General features: G+C 41.7%; 1 protein-coding gene across 17 annotated transcripts in view; it reads right to left on the bottom strand.

The window, feature by feature from the left end:
* Position 1: 1 nt before the first annotated feature.
* herc1 (HECT and RLD domain containing E3 ubiquitin protein ligase family member 1) overlaps positions 2-14,818 on the bottom strand; it is a 105,549-nt gene continuing 90,732 nt past the window's right edge. For all 17 annotated transcript variants that reach the window (XM_084065338.1, XM_084065348.1, XM_084065342.1 and 14 more), the window contains exons 75-80: positions 14,038-14,203; positions 12,996-13,072; positions 11,008-11,260; positions 4,650-4,802; positions 3,221-3,526; positions 2-2,654 (exon numbers count right to left, since the gene is read on the bottom strand). In XM_084065338.1, the coding sequence (XP_083921464.1) occupies positions 2,469-2,654; positions 3,221-3,526; positions 4,650-4,802; positions 11,008-11,260; positions 12,996-13,072; positions 14,038-14,203 (1,141 nt within the window). In that variant the 3' untranslated portion in view covers positions 2-2,468. The remainder of the gene's footprint in view (positions 2,655-3,220; positions 3,527-4,649; positions 4,803-11,007; positions 11,261-12,995; positions 13,073-14,037; positions 14,204-14,818) is intronic.

The raw sequence follows: 14,818 nt of genomic DNA, 5'->3' as shown, positions 1-14,818 counted from the left end.
ATATCAATTGTGGAGCATTTATTTGTGGGTTGGGTCGTTTTTCTTTTGTATGCTTTAGGAAACTCAGCAATTTAGAAATTAAAACAAAATAAATATGCATATTATGTAAAACGTTTCCCTAACGAAGCATTATACACAATGTACAATTGTTTTTTTTTTTCTCTCTTTTTCTTCCACCACTTGCTTGAATATTCTATACACATTTCCAAACAAAATAAACATATATCTCCATGCAGAAACCCTGAAAATGGGATGTGGAGTTAAGAAAAACAAATGGGTAATACTCAATGTGCTGCTCGCGTGGATCAGTGGTTCTCAAAGTGGGGTCCACGGACCCTCAGGGTTAGTTGCGGGGGTTAACTCTGAGAGGGTATAAATGGAACCAAATGGACCCTTTACCCTTACGGGTCCATTTGTACCTACTCGGAGTTATAGGGGTCCTTGAAATTAAAATGTTTGAGAACCACTGGCGTGGATCGCCGTGTTTAAAAAAATGCTAATATACCACAAGGTGAAATAAAACAGGGGATCGGTTATGCTTTGAGAGTACACAGGAAGGATGTACAAAGTGGCCCCTCTGCTCTGGAGTTCCTTGTGAGCTGACGACACCGCATTTCTGGGTTGTTGTTTTTTCATTTGTGGTGTGTGTGGGTGTATGTGTGTGCAGAACCACAGTGCTCGCAACACTGCCATTGAAGAGGCTTGTAGGTGCACGGCCAAACAAGACTTCAATGAAAACAGAAACAGGCCAGCACTCAATAATGCCATTTATTACGTTTATTTGCCTCGCCGAGTGATGCAAAGCACAGCTTCTTCTTGTTTCCAGCCTTGCGTCTGACCCAGAGACCACAATGCAACCTCAAGAATCTGCACTTTACAGATTCCACCTATTTCCTCTTCCCTTTCTTCATACTGATATACGGTATGTCAGGCTAAAGCTCAATACATACTCCTTCTGACGTTGGAAAATCTCCCGGTTCGGAAAGGCTTCCCGAACTATAGACATCTGGAGGTGCACGGGTTCTGAGAAAAGGTTCAAGGACCGCCCTTCCGAAGCTCATAATGACATCAATTTGTAGTTATCACCTCACTTTATCACCTCCCTTTCCGGAGAAACGTTCGGTCGTCAGAAGGAGTATGTATTGCGCTAAAGTGTTGGGCAGCAACGCTTTACTTATTAATATATTATTGTAATGTTATTACTTTCCCCAGTAACAAGTAGTGTAACTTATTGCAATTGCCAAAACGGTAAAATTCTTACATATTACTGATCCAAGTAACGCTACGTTACTGCGTTACAACAAACATGATTCGTTTTTGACTGAGGTAAATGCTCTCTCTTCTCTTCATCGTTTGTCTATGAGCTGTGGTGTTTCCATTCAGCTGCGTAGAGGAGCCCGGCCAAGCGCATAGTAAGGTTTACAAATTATAGATCTACAAGCAATTAACACATTCTTAGCTTGTAGATTGTTCTTTTTGAGCATGCACCTTTGCAAAATGATGAAGTAAGTGTAGGTCAGGAGCAGGTCCGTGCTCCAGTCTATGGCTCAAAAAGATGGAGGATAGTAAATCATGAGGGAGAAGACAGGGGCACTTTCAACACTTCGAAATGTTGTATAATTATTAATTTGTGTCAGTCAAAGATACTGTTGTCCATTGTAAACATTGTGCGGGCAGCAAATCGCTTTCAAAAGCGAAGTATTGAACACTTAACTTGTTGATCCGAAACGGCAGGTTTGAGAGGCTGCAATGTGTGCAGCTCTGTTGTCTGGTTGATTTATGACTTCTCCTGTAGGAATACTTATTGTTCCAATATATTAAATATGCAGAAAAACTGTTAAAAACATATGAGAGGCTGCTGATTATTTTGTTATGTAGCCTATATTAATGTGTGGTGTGCAGTTATGCAGTTTGGCTGATAGGTGACTCCTACTGAATACATTGGATTCAGTAGAAGTAATAAGTAACTAGTAACGTATTACACTTCCCGAGTAACTAGCCCAACTGGTTGGCTGCTGAACCAGGCCAGGAAAGAAACGTTGCAGGAGACTCTTAGGGTGGCTGACACAGCTTAGCAGACACAGAAGCCCAGCCAGGAGTAGATCTCTGCAGAGTTGGGAGGTCGAATGATGGTAAAGAACAGGCAGAATTTGGTGCTCTGGCGCAGACAATGAGCCGCCTCAGCAAACTAGGGACTTTCCTCGTCAAGATAACCGCCATGTGGTTTCCATCTAGCAAGGCTGGATGCAAGAAGAAATTGTGTGTTGCATTGCTCGGCGACGCAAATAAACTTCATATAAAGGACATTATTGAGTGCTGGCTTGTTTCTGTTTTCGTGTGTGAGTGTGCACCCTTGTGATACGACAGTCCAATCCCCATCAGCCAGTCATTGCTGGGCAGGTACAATCCACATCAATCCCAGTTGCTGCTGGGTAGGTACTTCAGCCAGTCGTTGCTGCGCAGGTACGTCAGTAGTCTGTGTCGGAGCCCTCTGCGTTGTCTACGTTGCGGGAGAGCATGTAGTTGTCCATGTCGATGGAGCGGCAGTTGTTGATGGCGTAGCGAAGCCTCTCAGCCATGACGGCCTGGCTAGAGTAGGGCGGCAGACGCAGCTGGAAGAAACACGTCTGGGAGGTGGGCAGGCTGTCGTACGGCTGTGGAAGAACACGCAAACAGTTGACAATTTTGGGTTCGATGTTTGTGTATCTTTTTGACAGATAAATAACCACAAACTAAACTTAAATTCATTACATTTTTGAGTCCTATTCAAAAATAGCCGATCTACAAGTTCACCACACGTCACAACGCGTCGTGAGCTTGTAGATTGCCAATTTAAAAAAAAGTTTGCCTACGACATGTCAAAAACAGGGGCCAGGTTGAAAGTTGTTGAAAATTGGGACACATCGGCTGCATAATTGCAGATACTGTACAGATGTTGTCAAAAGGGTCAGATAATGGCCCATATACAGGTAGATGAGGCTCAATTATTTTCAGCTCCATGAGACTTTGACGATTTATTATGCTGTATTGTATCATTCTATTGTGAGCAAAAATCTGTCATAACCCTTTCCCAGTGCATTTTCCAGTATCAGCACTGGACAAAACAGCCTATATAAACTATAGGAACTATAGGATTCAAGTAAAAAAATCTACTAAACACACAAAAACAAACAAAACTCAAACAAAAGGATCATCTCCAAAGTGTCAAACTCTTACTAACCCTGTCCACTTTCATGATCTGAAACCTCTGGGAGATGTCGGCTGTGTTGGCGGGCAGCCGCGAGCGCCCCGACACAAAGCGCATGAAGAGGACGCGCTCCTCGTTGGAGAACTCGTCCAGCGTCTGCCAGAACCACTGCACCAGCGAGTGCTGCTCGTCCACCTCGCGGTAGCGCACCACCTTCTTCAGGACGTCGCAGCAGATCTCCGGCATGCCGCACACCATCTGCTCCAGCTGCTTGGCCGTCAGCAGGGACAGCAAGGGGACGGGCACGATCCAGGACATCCCCTCACGCACCGCCGCCACCTGAGAGACCAAATTGATGATGGAGGGAAATAGGGGATTATCTTTAACGTGATAAAAAAAAAACTATGGGATAAAAAATGATAATTGTATCGGAGAGATCTTAATTTATTGTGATATTGTCCTCCATCATACACTAGGATGAATAAGCTTTTGTTAAGCTGCAAATTCAGTACCACTTAAACCCTCTATACTTGATAAAACAGACCCGTAAAGAGCACATTTGGTACACTCTTATTTCACTCTACACAAATCGATTTGCCAAAAATAGCAGATCTACTAGCTCACAACGCGTTGCAACACGTTGTGAGCTAGTAGATCTGCTATTTTTGGCGAACGTTCCCCCCAGAATAGGGATGGTGGGGGTTCAAGGGGATAACAAAAGAGGCGTTTTTTGTTGTTGTTTTTTTTGGCTTTTTTATGCCTTTATTAGAGAGGAATAGGGAAAGTAGGCTGACAGGAAATGGGGAGAGAGATGGGGGGTTGACAAGCAGCAAAGGTTGTCGGGAACGGGAGTCGAACCCGCGACACGCTGTCAGGCTGGCATTGCAGCCTAGGGTGCCTGGACCGCCACGCTGCGGCCCAGGCCCAAAAGAGGCGTTTTAAGCATATTTTGATTATTGCGATAATATTGTTTTTTGTTGTTATTTTTACCACTAATTTTCATATTGTCCCATCCCTAGGAGAGAGGTGGTGGCGGGTACGATTTGGTGCTGCCAAATTGTCTCTCAATTGTATGGGTGCAACATTTAATCAAACAATATTTAATCCATTATAAAAATAATTACTGTATAAAACAGGGCTTAAGTGACAAATCAGCCTAATAGGTTTTTGTAAATCATAAAAAATCCTATTCAATTTATTTTACATCAATTCGTTATGTTTATAGTGTGGCTACATTGAGACAGAGATCGTTTTTTATTATTACATACAAATACCACACTTCTATATTATAAGATGAATCGAAAAAGTAATCAATATAATAATCACTAAGAAAATCATTGATAGTTGCAGTTATACTGGATCGTAATCAAATTGGTTTGATTGAAGCTCAATCTATACTGACGCGTTGTCAGCTTGAAAATGATTTCTTGTTGTTAAGGGACAGATAGAAATGAGGACTTACTTGACGGTCGATTTCATGCAGCCTGTACTCGATACCTCTGTCCACGTATTCCTTCCTGTTGTTGAAGGTTAGAGGGATGCTGCTTCCTCCTGGGATGATGGGAACCATCTTTCCATCTGCACTCTGACCCACGAAGGAATCCAGAGGAATCATCTGAAGACATCATTTTAAATTATACATTTTATGTCGACATCATAAATCATCAAAGGACACAAACATTGTGGTTACAAAACGCATTACACGACCACACCTCAAGTTCATGGCGTCATCACAGATTTGACACACAACAATACACACAATACAATACATCCACCAATACAAGTGATTGTCTACAGCAGTGGTTCTCAAAGGGACACCCAGGGGCAGATACAGCCAAAAGTCCCTGAGGGGCAATTTGCTTTACAGACAATAGTACAACACAAATACAAAATATGATACACACAGTACAAGATGCATAGCTCCCAAACCATGTGAGGAAAGAAACAGAGACACCATGACATCTGGAGTTATGTCTTGTTTATATCTGTATCTATTAGTGCTACCTTTGGGAAGATGCTGCATCAAACACCTTACAGAAACAACGTTCAATACGCCGTACAGAAACAACGTTCAATCAAAACGATGGAGCTTGCACAAAAACAAATTTCACCCACTGTTTTACACCTGTGATGTGACGATAAAGATTCTGATTCTGAGAGGACACAATAACAAAATCACATCTGTTAGGTTATGAAATAAATACAGAGTACAGGTGAGGTCACTGTGCCTTCAGTGGGCAGTGTGAGGAGGGGGTGTGAGTCGAAACTCCTTATCTAAGAACTGAATGTTCCTGCCTTTGAAAATGTACTTTGGAGAGCAATACATATAAACAATTATATATTATAATTGCCTAGAGAGTAGGTGGGTGTCACAACCGTAACAGGTGCACCGTTGCTCCAATCTGCACCAAACTTGGCATTAACACTGTTCAGGAGTCTGCCATGACAATAGTCACACCAGGGGCCACGTGCGCCCCCCGGGGGCCACATTAGGGCCCCTCAGGGGCCACATTAGGGGCCCACAGCCAGTGTTGCTCCAAACTGCACCAAACTTGACACAAACACTGTTTAGGGGTCGGCCATGCAAATAGTCACTACAGGGGCCACGTCAGGGTCCCCCGGCGGCCTCAGGCACACCATTGCTCCAATCCTCACCAAACATGGCACTACAGCAGTGTCTAACATTTCAAATGGCCATAACTCGGTGACCATTGCTTGGGGATATTAGCCGCCCCGACGACCAGATTGAAGCTCAGAGGTGACCGCTCCTTTTCTGTCGCAGCCCCCAAGCTGTGGAACAGCATCCCCTTCTCCATTAGATCTGCCCTCCTCTGTTGAATATTTTAAATCCAGGCTCAAGACTCTGTTTTACTCGCAAGCATTCTAATGTTCCATTTCACAAGTGCTCAAAATGAATAAAAATCTTTTGAAAATAGCAGATCTAGCGACGCGTTGTGTCTCTGAGTTGTAGTGGAGTAGAAGTACTGAAAAATGTAAATATTCCAGTAAAGTAAAGAATCCTCAAATTTGCACTAAAGTACAGTACTTGAGTACATGTTCTTAGTTACTTTCCACCACTGATTAATTCACAGAGATATAGCACATGCCACACACTTTGTCCACTGTGTCTGTCACCAGCAATGGCAAAATCTGTTAAATTATGTCATATCACGTCAGAGGTGGATGTAAACAAACAGCGGAGTCACAGGTGTCAAAATCACTGTTCCAGCATCGTACACAAAGGCTAGGGTTTAACATTCAGCAATCAGCACCCACAGTGCATTGAGTATAAAACAAATTCGAACTAAGAGAACTTTCGGCAAGCCAAAAACTTGGTTTGACTTGGTTTTGAGTATGCTGTAAGGCATCTGGATCTCAATGAAAATAATATTACTTTTTCATTTTTCATCAGTATCACGTCGACATTAAAACTGTGCAACTTCCTTAAGAAGACTAACAACCACTGATTTACCTTTTAACATTACAGTATAACATCTGCTTTTACATCAAAGTTAAAACAGCACCATGTAACTTTTCTTTCTTCAGTGAATACAATGTTATTTTGTCCAATCTGTTATTTTGACAAATCTTGATTTATGCATGATTGCTCGGACCCTCATTTGTATATGAAACAAATAAAGGTGGTGAAAGCATACAGCCCTGAGGGGCTCCAGTGGAAGATGAGTGTTTACTGGACAGGGTACCATTAAGCTGAATCCTCTGAGATGTGTTTGCTATGACAGTGAGCCAACACTAAAAACTAAAATCTATATGAAATTAGATAAGAGCAACGTTTAAGAACATGTGACTGAATACAATTAAAAGTAGAAGAAAAGTCAATACAAATTAAATGTGCATGGTTCTAGATCCCCTCCAGGTGTTTAAGTACAACATTTAACACGGTAGCTGTTGCATCGTCCACTCCCCTCATTGCCCTGTAGGTAAACTATAAACTTTACCGTTTACTTGACAGTGTAATGGAGTTTTTACATAGTATTTCAAGCATAAGGGGTCCTCAGTGTTTTGAGCCAGGACCTATTTTTGGGTCCCGGACTTATTTTTATGGGTTTCGAGTATACTGAAAATCCCCTTTTGTTTTATTCTCTCCTTAAAATAAAAAGATATAATAATTCCATAAAAAAGTTGAGAATGTATAAAAATGACTATTCAGATCATTCGTTTTCACTATTTCCACTGTTATCGCCCCACCTATACACAGATGCGGCATTCTGTGGTAGACTAAAATCCCTGGCACAAGACCTTTGCGTGTTTGAGAACTCCTTTTCTCCAAATACACCAGCTGCAATCCTCTTTCTAGCTGCAGCCTACACACGTGTCCTAGACTACCAAATATAAACAATAGTAGACTACACTTTGAGACGGAATCCACTAATTATATTAGTGTACAAAATACAGGTCAACATGTGGCTCTAAGGATCTGTCACAGACTGCGGTGTGAGCATGACATTTTTTCCACAAGGAGAGGAAAGAAGCTTGTTTTGACAACATGGCATTTCAAATTCCTGTTGTATTTCAACAGTATGTTTAGTCTCTTCTATAGAATGGAAGCTAGGGCTGTCACAATCATGACATTTTACCTGTCATACAATCTTGCAATGTGCTATGGCCAAAACAGGCCATATACTGTATACTATACTGTATACCATATATTGTATACTAGAATTTTGTTTTAAATAGCGGAAATAGACAATCAACAAGCTCACAAATGTGTTGCGATGCAGCAGTTAAGTTCAGTACATGCGTGTATTTTACATTTACTTGTTTGCTTGTGCATTGTATAATTAAAGTTAAAAGTTCTTATTGAAGTTTATATATATACTTAATTTAAATTGTTATCTCTACGGTGGGGTGCGGCTCACAACCCCAAAATCTGCCGTCGGTCGGGGCTCTAATATATTTAGTCTCTTCTATAGAACGGAATGTGCTGCGGAAAAGCATCCCCCTGACTGGAATAAAGAGAGACTGATCCGAACATCATTCTTTCACCACAACAAGCATTAGGGGATCATAATATCGCGGCAACACTCGGTGCCAACTAGCTAGATGCAATTCACACGTTTGCCATTTTCTCCAACGGCCAGCAGAGAAGGAGAGAGACAAGGCATCTCTCTCTCTCTCTCTCTCTCTCTCTACCGCCCACACTCCCTTCATTCATGCCAAAGGAACAGATGCAGCCCTTCCTCTCGTCCCGCCCCGTGGCGTGGCTGAGTGAGCTGGCCATGGCGGGGTTATGGGCTCCGGTTCCAAAGCCTCTTTTCTATCCTCTCTACAAGGCTGGGAGCGGTGCCAGGTCTCCGCCAGACAGGATATGCTGCATCAACAGTGACCGTGGCGTTCTTTACAGTGCAGGGGTTGTGCGAGGATGTTTGGACAGGGTAGGGGCTTTAGCACACGCTCGCTTCCCCTCTGTGGAAGGCTGGAAGCCTATCTGTGGGGCGGGGCGGCTGGCGTTCTGGCCTGTTCGATTGTTATGGGTCGTAACAAGAGCCACAGAAGCGCTGAGGGTGCTTATTCAGAACCGCTCCAGCAGGCTCTGGGAGGGGTGGGGGGGGGGGGGTCTGTAAGTACAGTATGCAAGCTGTAGATTCATTCTCCTGATATATCCAGGGTTGGATTTGCTGGGGAGGATGGGGGGTTATTCATGCTTCTGCTTTTTATATCTCCCTCTGGTCACTCATTTTTATGGCCGGTTGGAGCCAATGTTTTATGCCCGATTCTGGTCAGACTGAATTAAATACATGCATTTCCTTTTGGGAAAAGTAGACTGTCTGATATGTTTGATATTTATGTTTGGTAATATTACAGTTTAACCAACTGGCGTCCCTATTTTTCAAATAAATATCTTTTTTTATGTATAAAAAAAAGAAGAAGAAAAAAATGAGCTACAAGCGCATTGTGAGCTTGTAGACAGTCTATTCTTTTTTCTTTTTACAAATCGAACCCTAGATATATCATTAACAGTCAACACATGTAACTGAATGCCGCTCCTGGTCCCATTTAGTGGGTGGAATCGTGGCTAAAGCACGTGACATCAATGGAAATTTGTTTTGGTTTTCACTGAATGTGAAGAATTAAAAACAGACTTGGTCACAAGGCTTTGGGTATAGAAGTATTGGCAAAGGGAGGCCACACAATTTGCATTTTTCCAATTTTTCTTTTCTCCGAGGCCTTTGGGTTAGTGTTTGTGTTTGGATATTTGTACGAGTGTCTGCTGATGGTTTTAACAGCTGCCAGTGCCACCCTGCTTGGCACTCAGCATCAAGCGTTGGATTGGGGGTAAGTCCCTGTGACATACTAGCGTCATGTCCAGGGGGTGCACGTGTAGATCAAGCTGCCTCACACTACAGAAACAGGGGATAGGCTCCTGACCTATGGGCCTCATGGCTCTGCAAGGCTTACTGCTGATGGTTGGAGTATGTGAGAGTTTTTCATCCACTGTATTGTTAGTAAACTGGAACTGTACGCATATTTGTCTACACAATTTAGTTGTTCTGACAATTCCCTTTGAACAATACAGTACAGTACAGTTCAATACAGTAGTACAGTATAGCAGGGGTTTTCAACTGATTTTGACCCAGGGACCACCATCCTGACTAAGAGCAACCTGGGGACCACCACTATTGTGCGTGGCGGGTCCATCATAGACCCACCCCACACAATAGTGGTGGGGGGTTCATGCACCACAGGGAGCTGGAGAAAATAGCTATAATATCAATATAATATCTAATAAAATACAGTGATTTTGTTTGAATATGATGGAATATGGTTAAGGATTACTGTGATTATGGTAAGCTCACATTTCATATCACACACACACACCATACAGTAAGAAGTTATTAAAAGTAAAAAAATAAAAAAATGCATGGCCAGAGACCACCTGCAATACCTCCACCACCGGCTGAAAACCCCTGCAGTATAGTACAGAACACTGTCCCTGTGGTTGCCAACCTGCACGGAAGACAACCACATCTCCGCTGATACACAGTGGACATGGAGACGAGACACCAAATACTTTGTTTCACCTGACTTAACGCATGCAGGGGAACATGCAATACCTCCCAGTTCTGCTCCCAGCCAAACAATAGCAGCAACCAAACAAGGACAGCTTCCCACCCATGAGCAATGACAATTTTGTTTGTTGGCACGCCCCGGGCGAAGCCGGATGCACCGTGGAGGAATCGCACCCCCAGTCTCCACTGTGATGGGTGAGCACTTCTCCCCTGTGTCACCCAGATGCCCCTTTTATGCAGATGTTAATGTATGTACTGTATTAGGGCTGGGACATATGCCAGGTAGAGTGGCCGGTAGAGCGGCGGGATAGGAACCACTAGGTTCCCAGTTCGATGAGCAGGTTGGTGCCTTGCATGGTTTCCTCTGCCATCAGTGTATGAATGTGTGTGAATGGGTGCACAACGTAATGCACAATCTATGTAAATTGCTTTGGATAAAAGCGCTATATAAATGCACCATTTACTTGAAATAAATATCACGATTATTTAAAACTTTTGCCTTGATGATGATTAATTAACTATTATTAAAAAAAGTATATTTTTGCAATTTTCGTACACCACCACTGTACAACAAATAACAATATAGTAATCAGCAAATTTCTTCGTGACTATTCGTTAATATATACAAACTTTAAATTAAGTGTATAAAAAAAGCTGCTTCTCAATTATTCAATTAACCTACAGTACATGAGTGTCCGTGTTGCTATATTTTCGATTAATTGCCCAGCCCTGGTATGCATACAAGCATGCATGAAACACAATTTCCCTGCTAGCGGCCCAACCTCCCACCTCATGGAAGTTGTCCTCGGTGATGCCGCTGTCTTCTATGTGCAGGATGCTGTTGAGCGTCTGCACGTAGAGAAGGTCCACCTCCTCCAGGTCCTCCAGCAGCAGGGGGATGCAGCACAGCTGCTTCCATACCAGCGGCGCTAGGTGCAGGTCCAGAGGCTTCTTGGTGCGGATGGCCACGCCCATCAGGATCCCCAGGAACTTGAACTGAAGCAGATGCTCGTCCAGGCATGAGGATGGATTCAGCAAGAACCTACAGGGACAATTGGTCATTATTCAGCTGTGGAACCCCTGGAACCCCCTTCAAGGACCCCCTGGCCCTGGGGGTCTCCGCACCCCACGTTGAGAACCAGGCCAGGCCGTCTGGGAACCAGGAGGTCTCCGGTTTGCCCCCCCCCCCAGCCCGCCCAGTCGATGTGTCAAAATTCAAAAATATTCTATTATAAAATATATATTATAAAATTCAAAATATTCAAAAATAGCAGATATAAAGATTGTAGATCTGCCATTTTTAGAAAAATCGTGAAAATGTGTGCAAATCATTGAATATATATATATATATATATATATATATATATATATATATATATATATATATATATTCTTTTTTTTTAAAGCAAACATTTTTAACTCAAATCTTTGCTTCCATGACATGAAAAAAGTTTGCACTGATTATAGCAACATGTGTTTTTTCAAAAAACGGATTTAGAAGAGATTTGTAGAATTCCCCAGAAGCAAAGACTTGAGTTATAAATGCTTTAAAAAATTATATATATATATATATATATATATATATATATATATATATATATATATATATATATATATATATATATTCAAAAGATTTGCATATTTTTCAAAAATAGCAGATATACAAGCTCATAGTGCGGCACTCGGTGCCGCGCTATGAGCTTGTAGATCTGCTATTTTTGAATAGCCCCAAAAAATCTAAAAATGACACAGATTCTTTCCCGGTCTAAATGGGCTAATAGCACCCACTGCTCCTAATAGCTAGGATGGGTAAATGCAGAGGACACATTTCACACATGTGAAAATGACACAAGTGACAAAGAATACCCCAAAGGATGGTGACTAAATAATTATTATTCATTTATAAGAAACAAGACAGCTAAGTTGAAGGGAGTGATTAGAATCATTGATTTCACTGAGGATGTATGTGGATAGCAGAATGTTATGTTTCACACTGACTGTAGCAGAAGAATTACACATCAGACTGGGATGTTTTGGGAATTCAAATCCAAGGGCTGTTTGGTTTGAGTCTTGGAAAGGAGCTATCGGCACTGCTGACCTTGAGAATGTTACATCACTGGAAGCAGCAGTTGCATAAGACAAATATGTATGCAACACACACACACATGCTTGCACAAAATAATGACTAAGACACGCCTTCAAATAGAGCTGTGCTCTATCCAATCCAGTGATTCTGTGTCCATTTACATTTATAAAAGTAATGGGTCGCACTCAGAGTGGCAAGAGTGAGTTGACTTTTTTTATTATTTCTTATGTCTCTAAAATGAAACAAACGTTTTGGCTATCCGGCCTTCGTCAGTCTGACTGACGAAGGCTGGATACCCGAAACGTAAATGTTGATCTAAGAGGATATCACACCAGAGGAGTCAGAGCACGGTGGTAACAAAAAGTAAATTTATTTAGCTATAAATTATTCTAAATCTTTAACCCATTAAGACCTGAGGCCGATTCTACAAATGCCCTCTGAAGCAGTAGTTCTCACACTTTCAAGATTATTAAAAAATAGCAGATGTACAAGCCCGCAGCAGCACGGCACAAAGTGACGCGCTTGTATATCTGCTATTTTTGCATAGCCAACGCAAAAATCTAAAATGACACAGATGCTTTCCCGGTTTCCGTTAAGATGTTGATGGTGGACATTTGTATTTTGTCTTGTACAACACAGCCGGAGCAGACCTCAGTGACTTCATAGCTGTGAACAGATCTGCTGTACTTGCCTGTCTCTATTGTAGCCCACCTCTGCTGTGGCGTTGGGGGAGGGGATGAGAAGGTCCACCACTCCCGTCTCCAGCTCCTACACTCACGTGCGCACACACACACACACACACACGCACGAACGAACGCGCACACACACACACATACACACACACACACACACACACACACACACACACACACACACACACACACACACCAGTGACAACAACTTGAAATATCTAAATGATATGAGAAATAAGCCTTTGGCACACAAACAGAGTGACAGGTGTGTAATAGAGGACCAAACCTGGGCCAAAATATATACGTATGGTGTGTCTTACCATATTTTACCATAATGTTATGTTATCACAGAGATGTACGTACGTAGAGAGTTACGTACGTACATATGTACGTAGTACCTGGTGCATCTCTGTGATAACATAACATACCGTCACCTTCTTAAACTAATGGCCTAAGTACGTTTTTCAGAAAAAATAAAAAACTGATCCAAAACAAAACGTTACTGCCATGGACACGTTTTCGAGTCAATTGGTACTTGATCCATTTTTTTAATTTTATTTTGTTTTTCACTCAGAACCAGGAGATAACCCCTGTGTGGACAGCGTTCACAGAAAATATTCCATGATTTTACAAAGTTAGGTAAAAACACTTGTTTTTGCTGGCACTGGGGTGCAATTTTACTGGCAGTTAAACAGTTAATAATTTCACCCAAAACGTTCATAACAAATTATGACTATTAACATAAAAATAACAGTCAGTCAGTCAGTTATGTATAAGAGATTTTAATTGGATTAAACCTGACTTGGCCAAATGATTTACTGGTTTACTCCAGACTTAGGCCATTTTTTTGGCCTAAGTCACAAAAACATGTGACTTAGGCCAAAAAAAATGTCTATTTTGGTTTAAGTCACACTAGGGAGACAGGTGGCCAGTGTGATGAGGAGCTGACTTAGGCTAAAATATAAAATTACTGCCATTAGTTTAAGAAGGTGACGATACGGTAGTGTATACATGTCGTATGTCATGTTTGTATGCAAGTACCTGACACATCTCAGTGATGGTGTCGTCAAAGACACCTCCAGCATCGTCAGCTCCCTCTCCCACTAGCTTCACCTTCCAGGCTCTGGAGGGCAGGCGCAGGTCCGAGGCGTTCAGCTTCACCACCTGACGGGCTATCTGAACAAAGATGGGCTTACACTTACGCCCCCTACAGGCAGACAGGGAACAGTGGGGGGGAGGGGTGTAAGGTGAGAGGAAAGGAAGATGGATAGAAGAAAGAGGAGAAACTTAAGTTAAAAGATTATTATGCCCAATATATACTTAGTCATGTGACAGTGTCTGTCAAGGACAGATCTACAAGCGAACTACATGTTACATTTAGGATGGATCCCACGATCACAAGCATGCAACTGTACACAGTTTATATGTATATATATATATATATATATATATATATATATATATATTTATATATATATATTTTCTAAAAGGTCATCCCATCTCATTTTAATTCAAATGTGGGTAGTGCAGATAAATTAACTGCTTTTTTTTTTTTTTTTAACTTTGTTTATTGGGTTTTTACATAGCAGTTTTCAGCATTAAATGCATATAGCAGGATACAGAAAAGCTTTTTAAAGCAACCAATAAAATAAAAAAGCTCAATACGGATTCCATTATCAAATTAACTGCTTTTTATACAGATACAACATGAATGTATTATTTATATATATAAAAAATCTAATATCAAATGTACAGTAATATAAAGTCCACAATGTGGAAGAAGTGGTATAGTATTTATTTCTATCAACAAATGAGGACAATT

Source organism: Gymnoscopelus microlampas (genome assembly GCF_963454915.1).
Source record: "Gymnoscopelus microlampas genome assembly, chromosome: 1".
Lineage (NCBI taxonomy): Eukaryota > Metazoa > Chordata > Actinopteri > Myctophiformes > Myctophidae > Gymnoscopelus > Gymnoscopelus microlampas.
The sequence above is the reverse complement of the archived record's forward strand: the minus strand, read 5'-3'. Positions and strand labels throughout refer to the sequence as shown.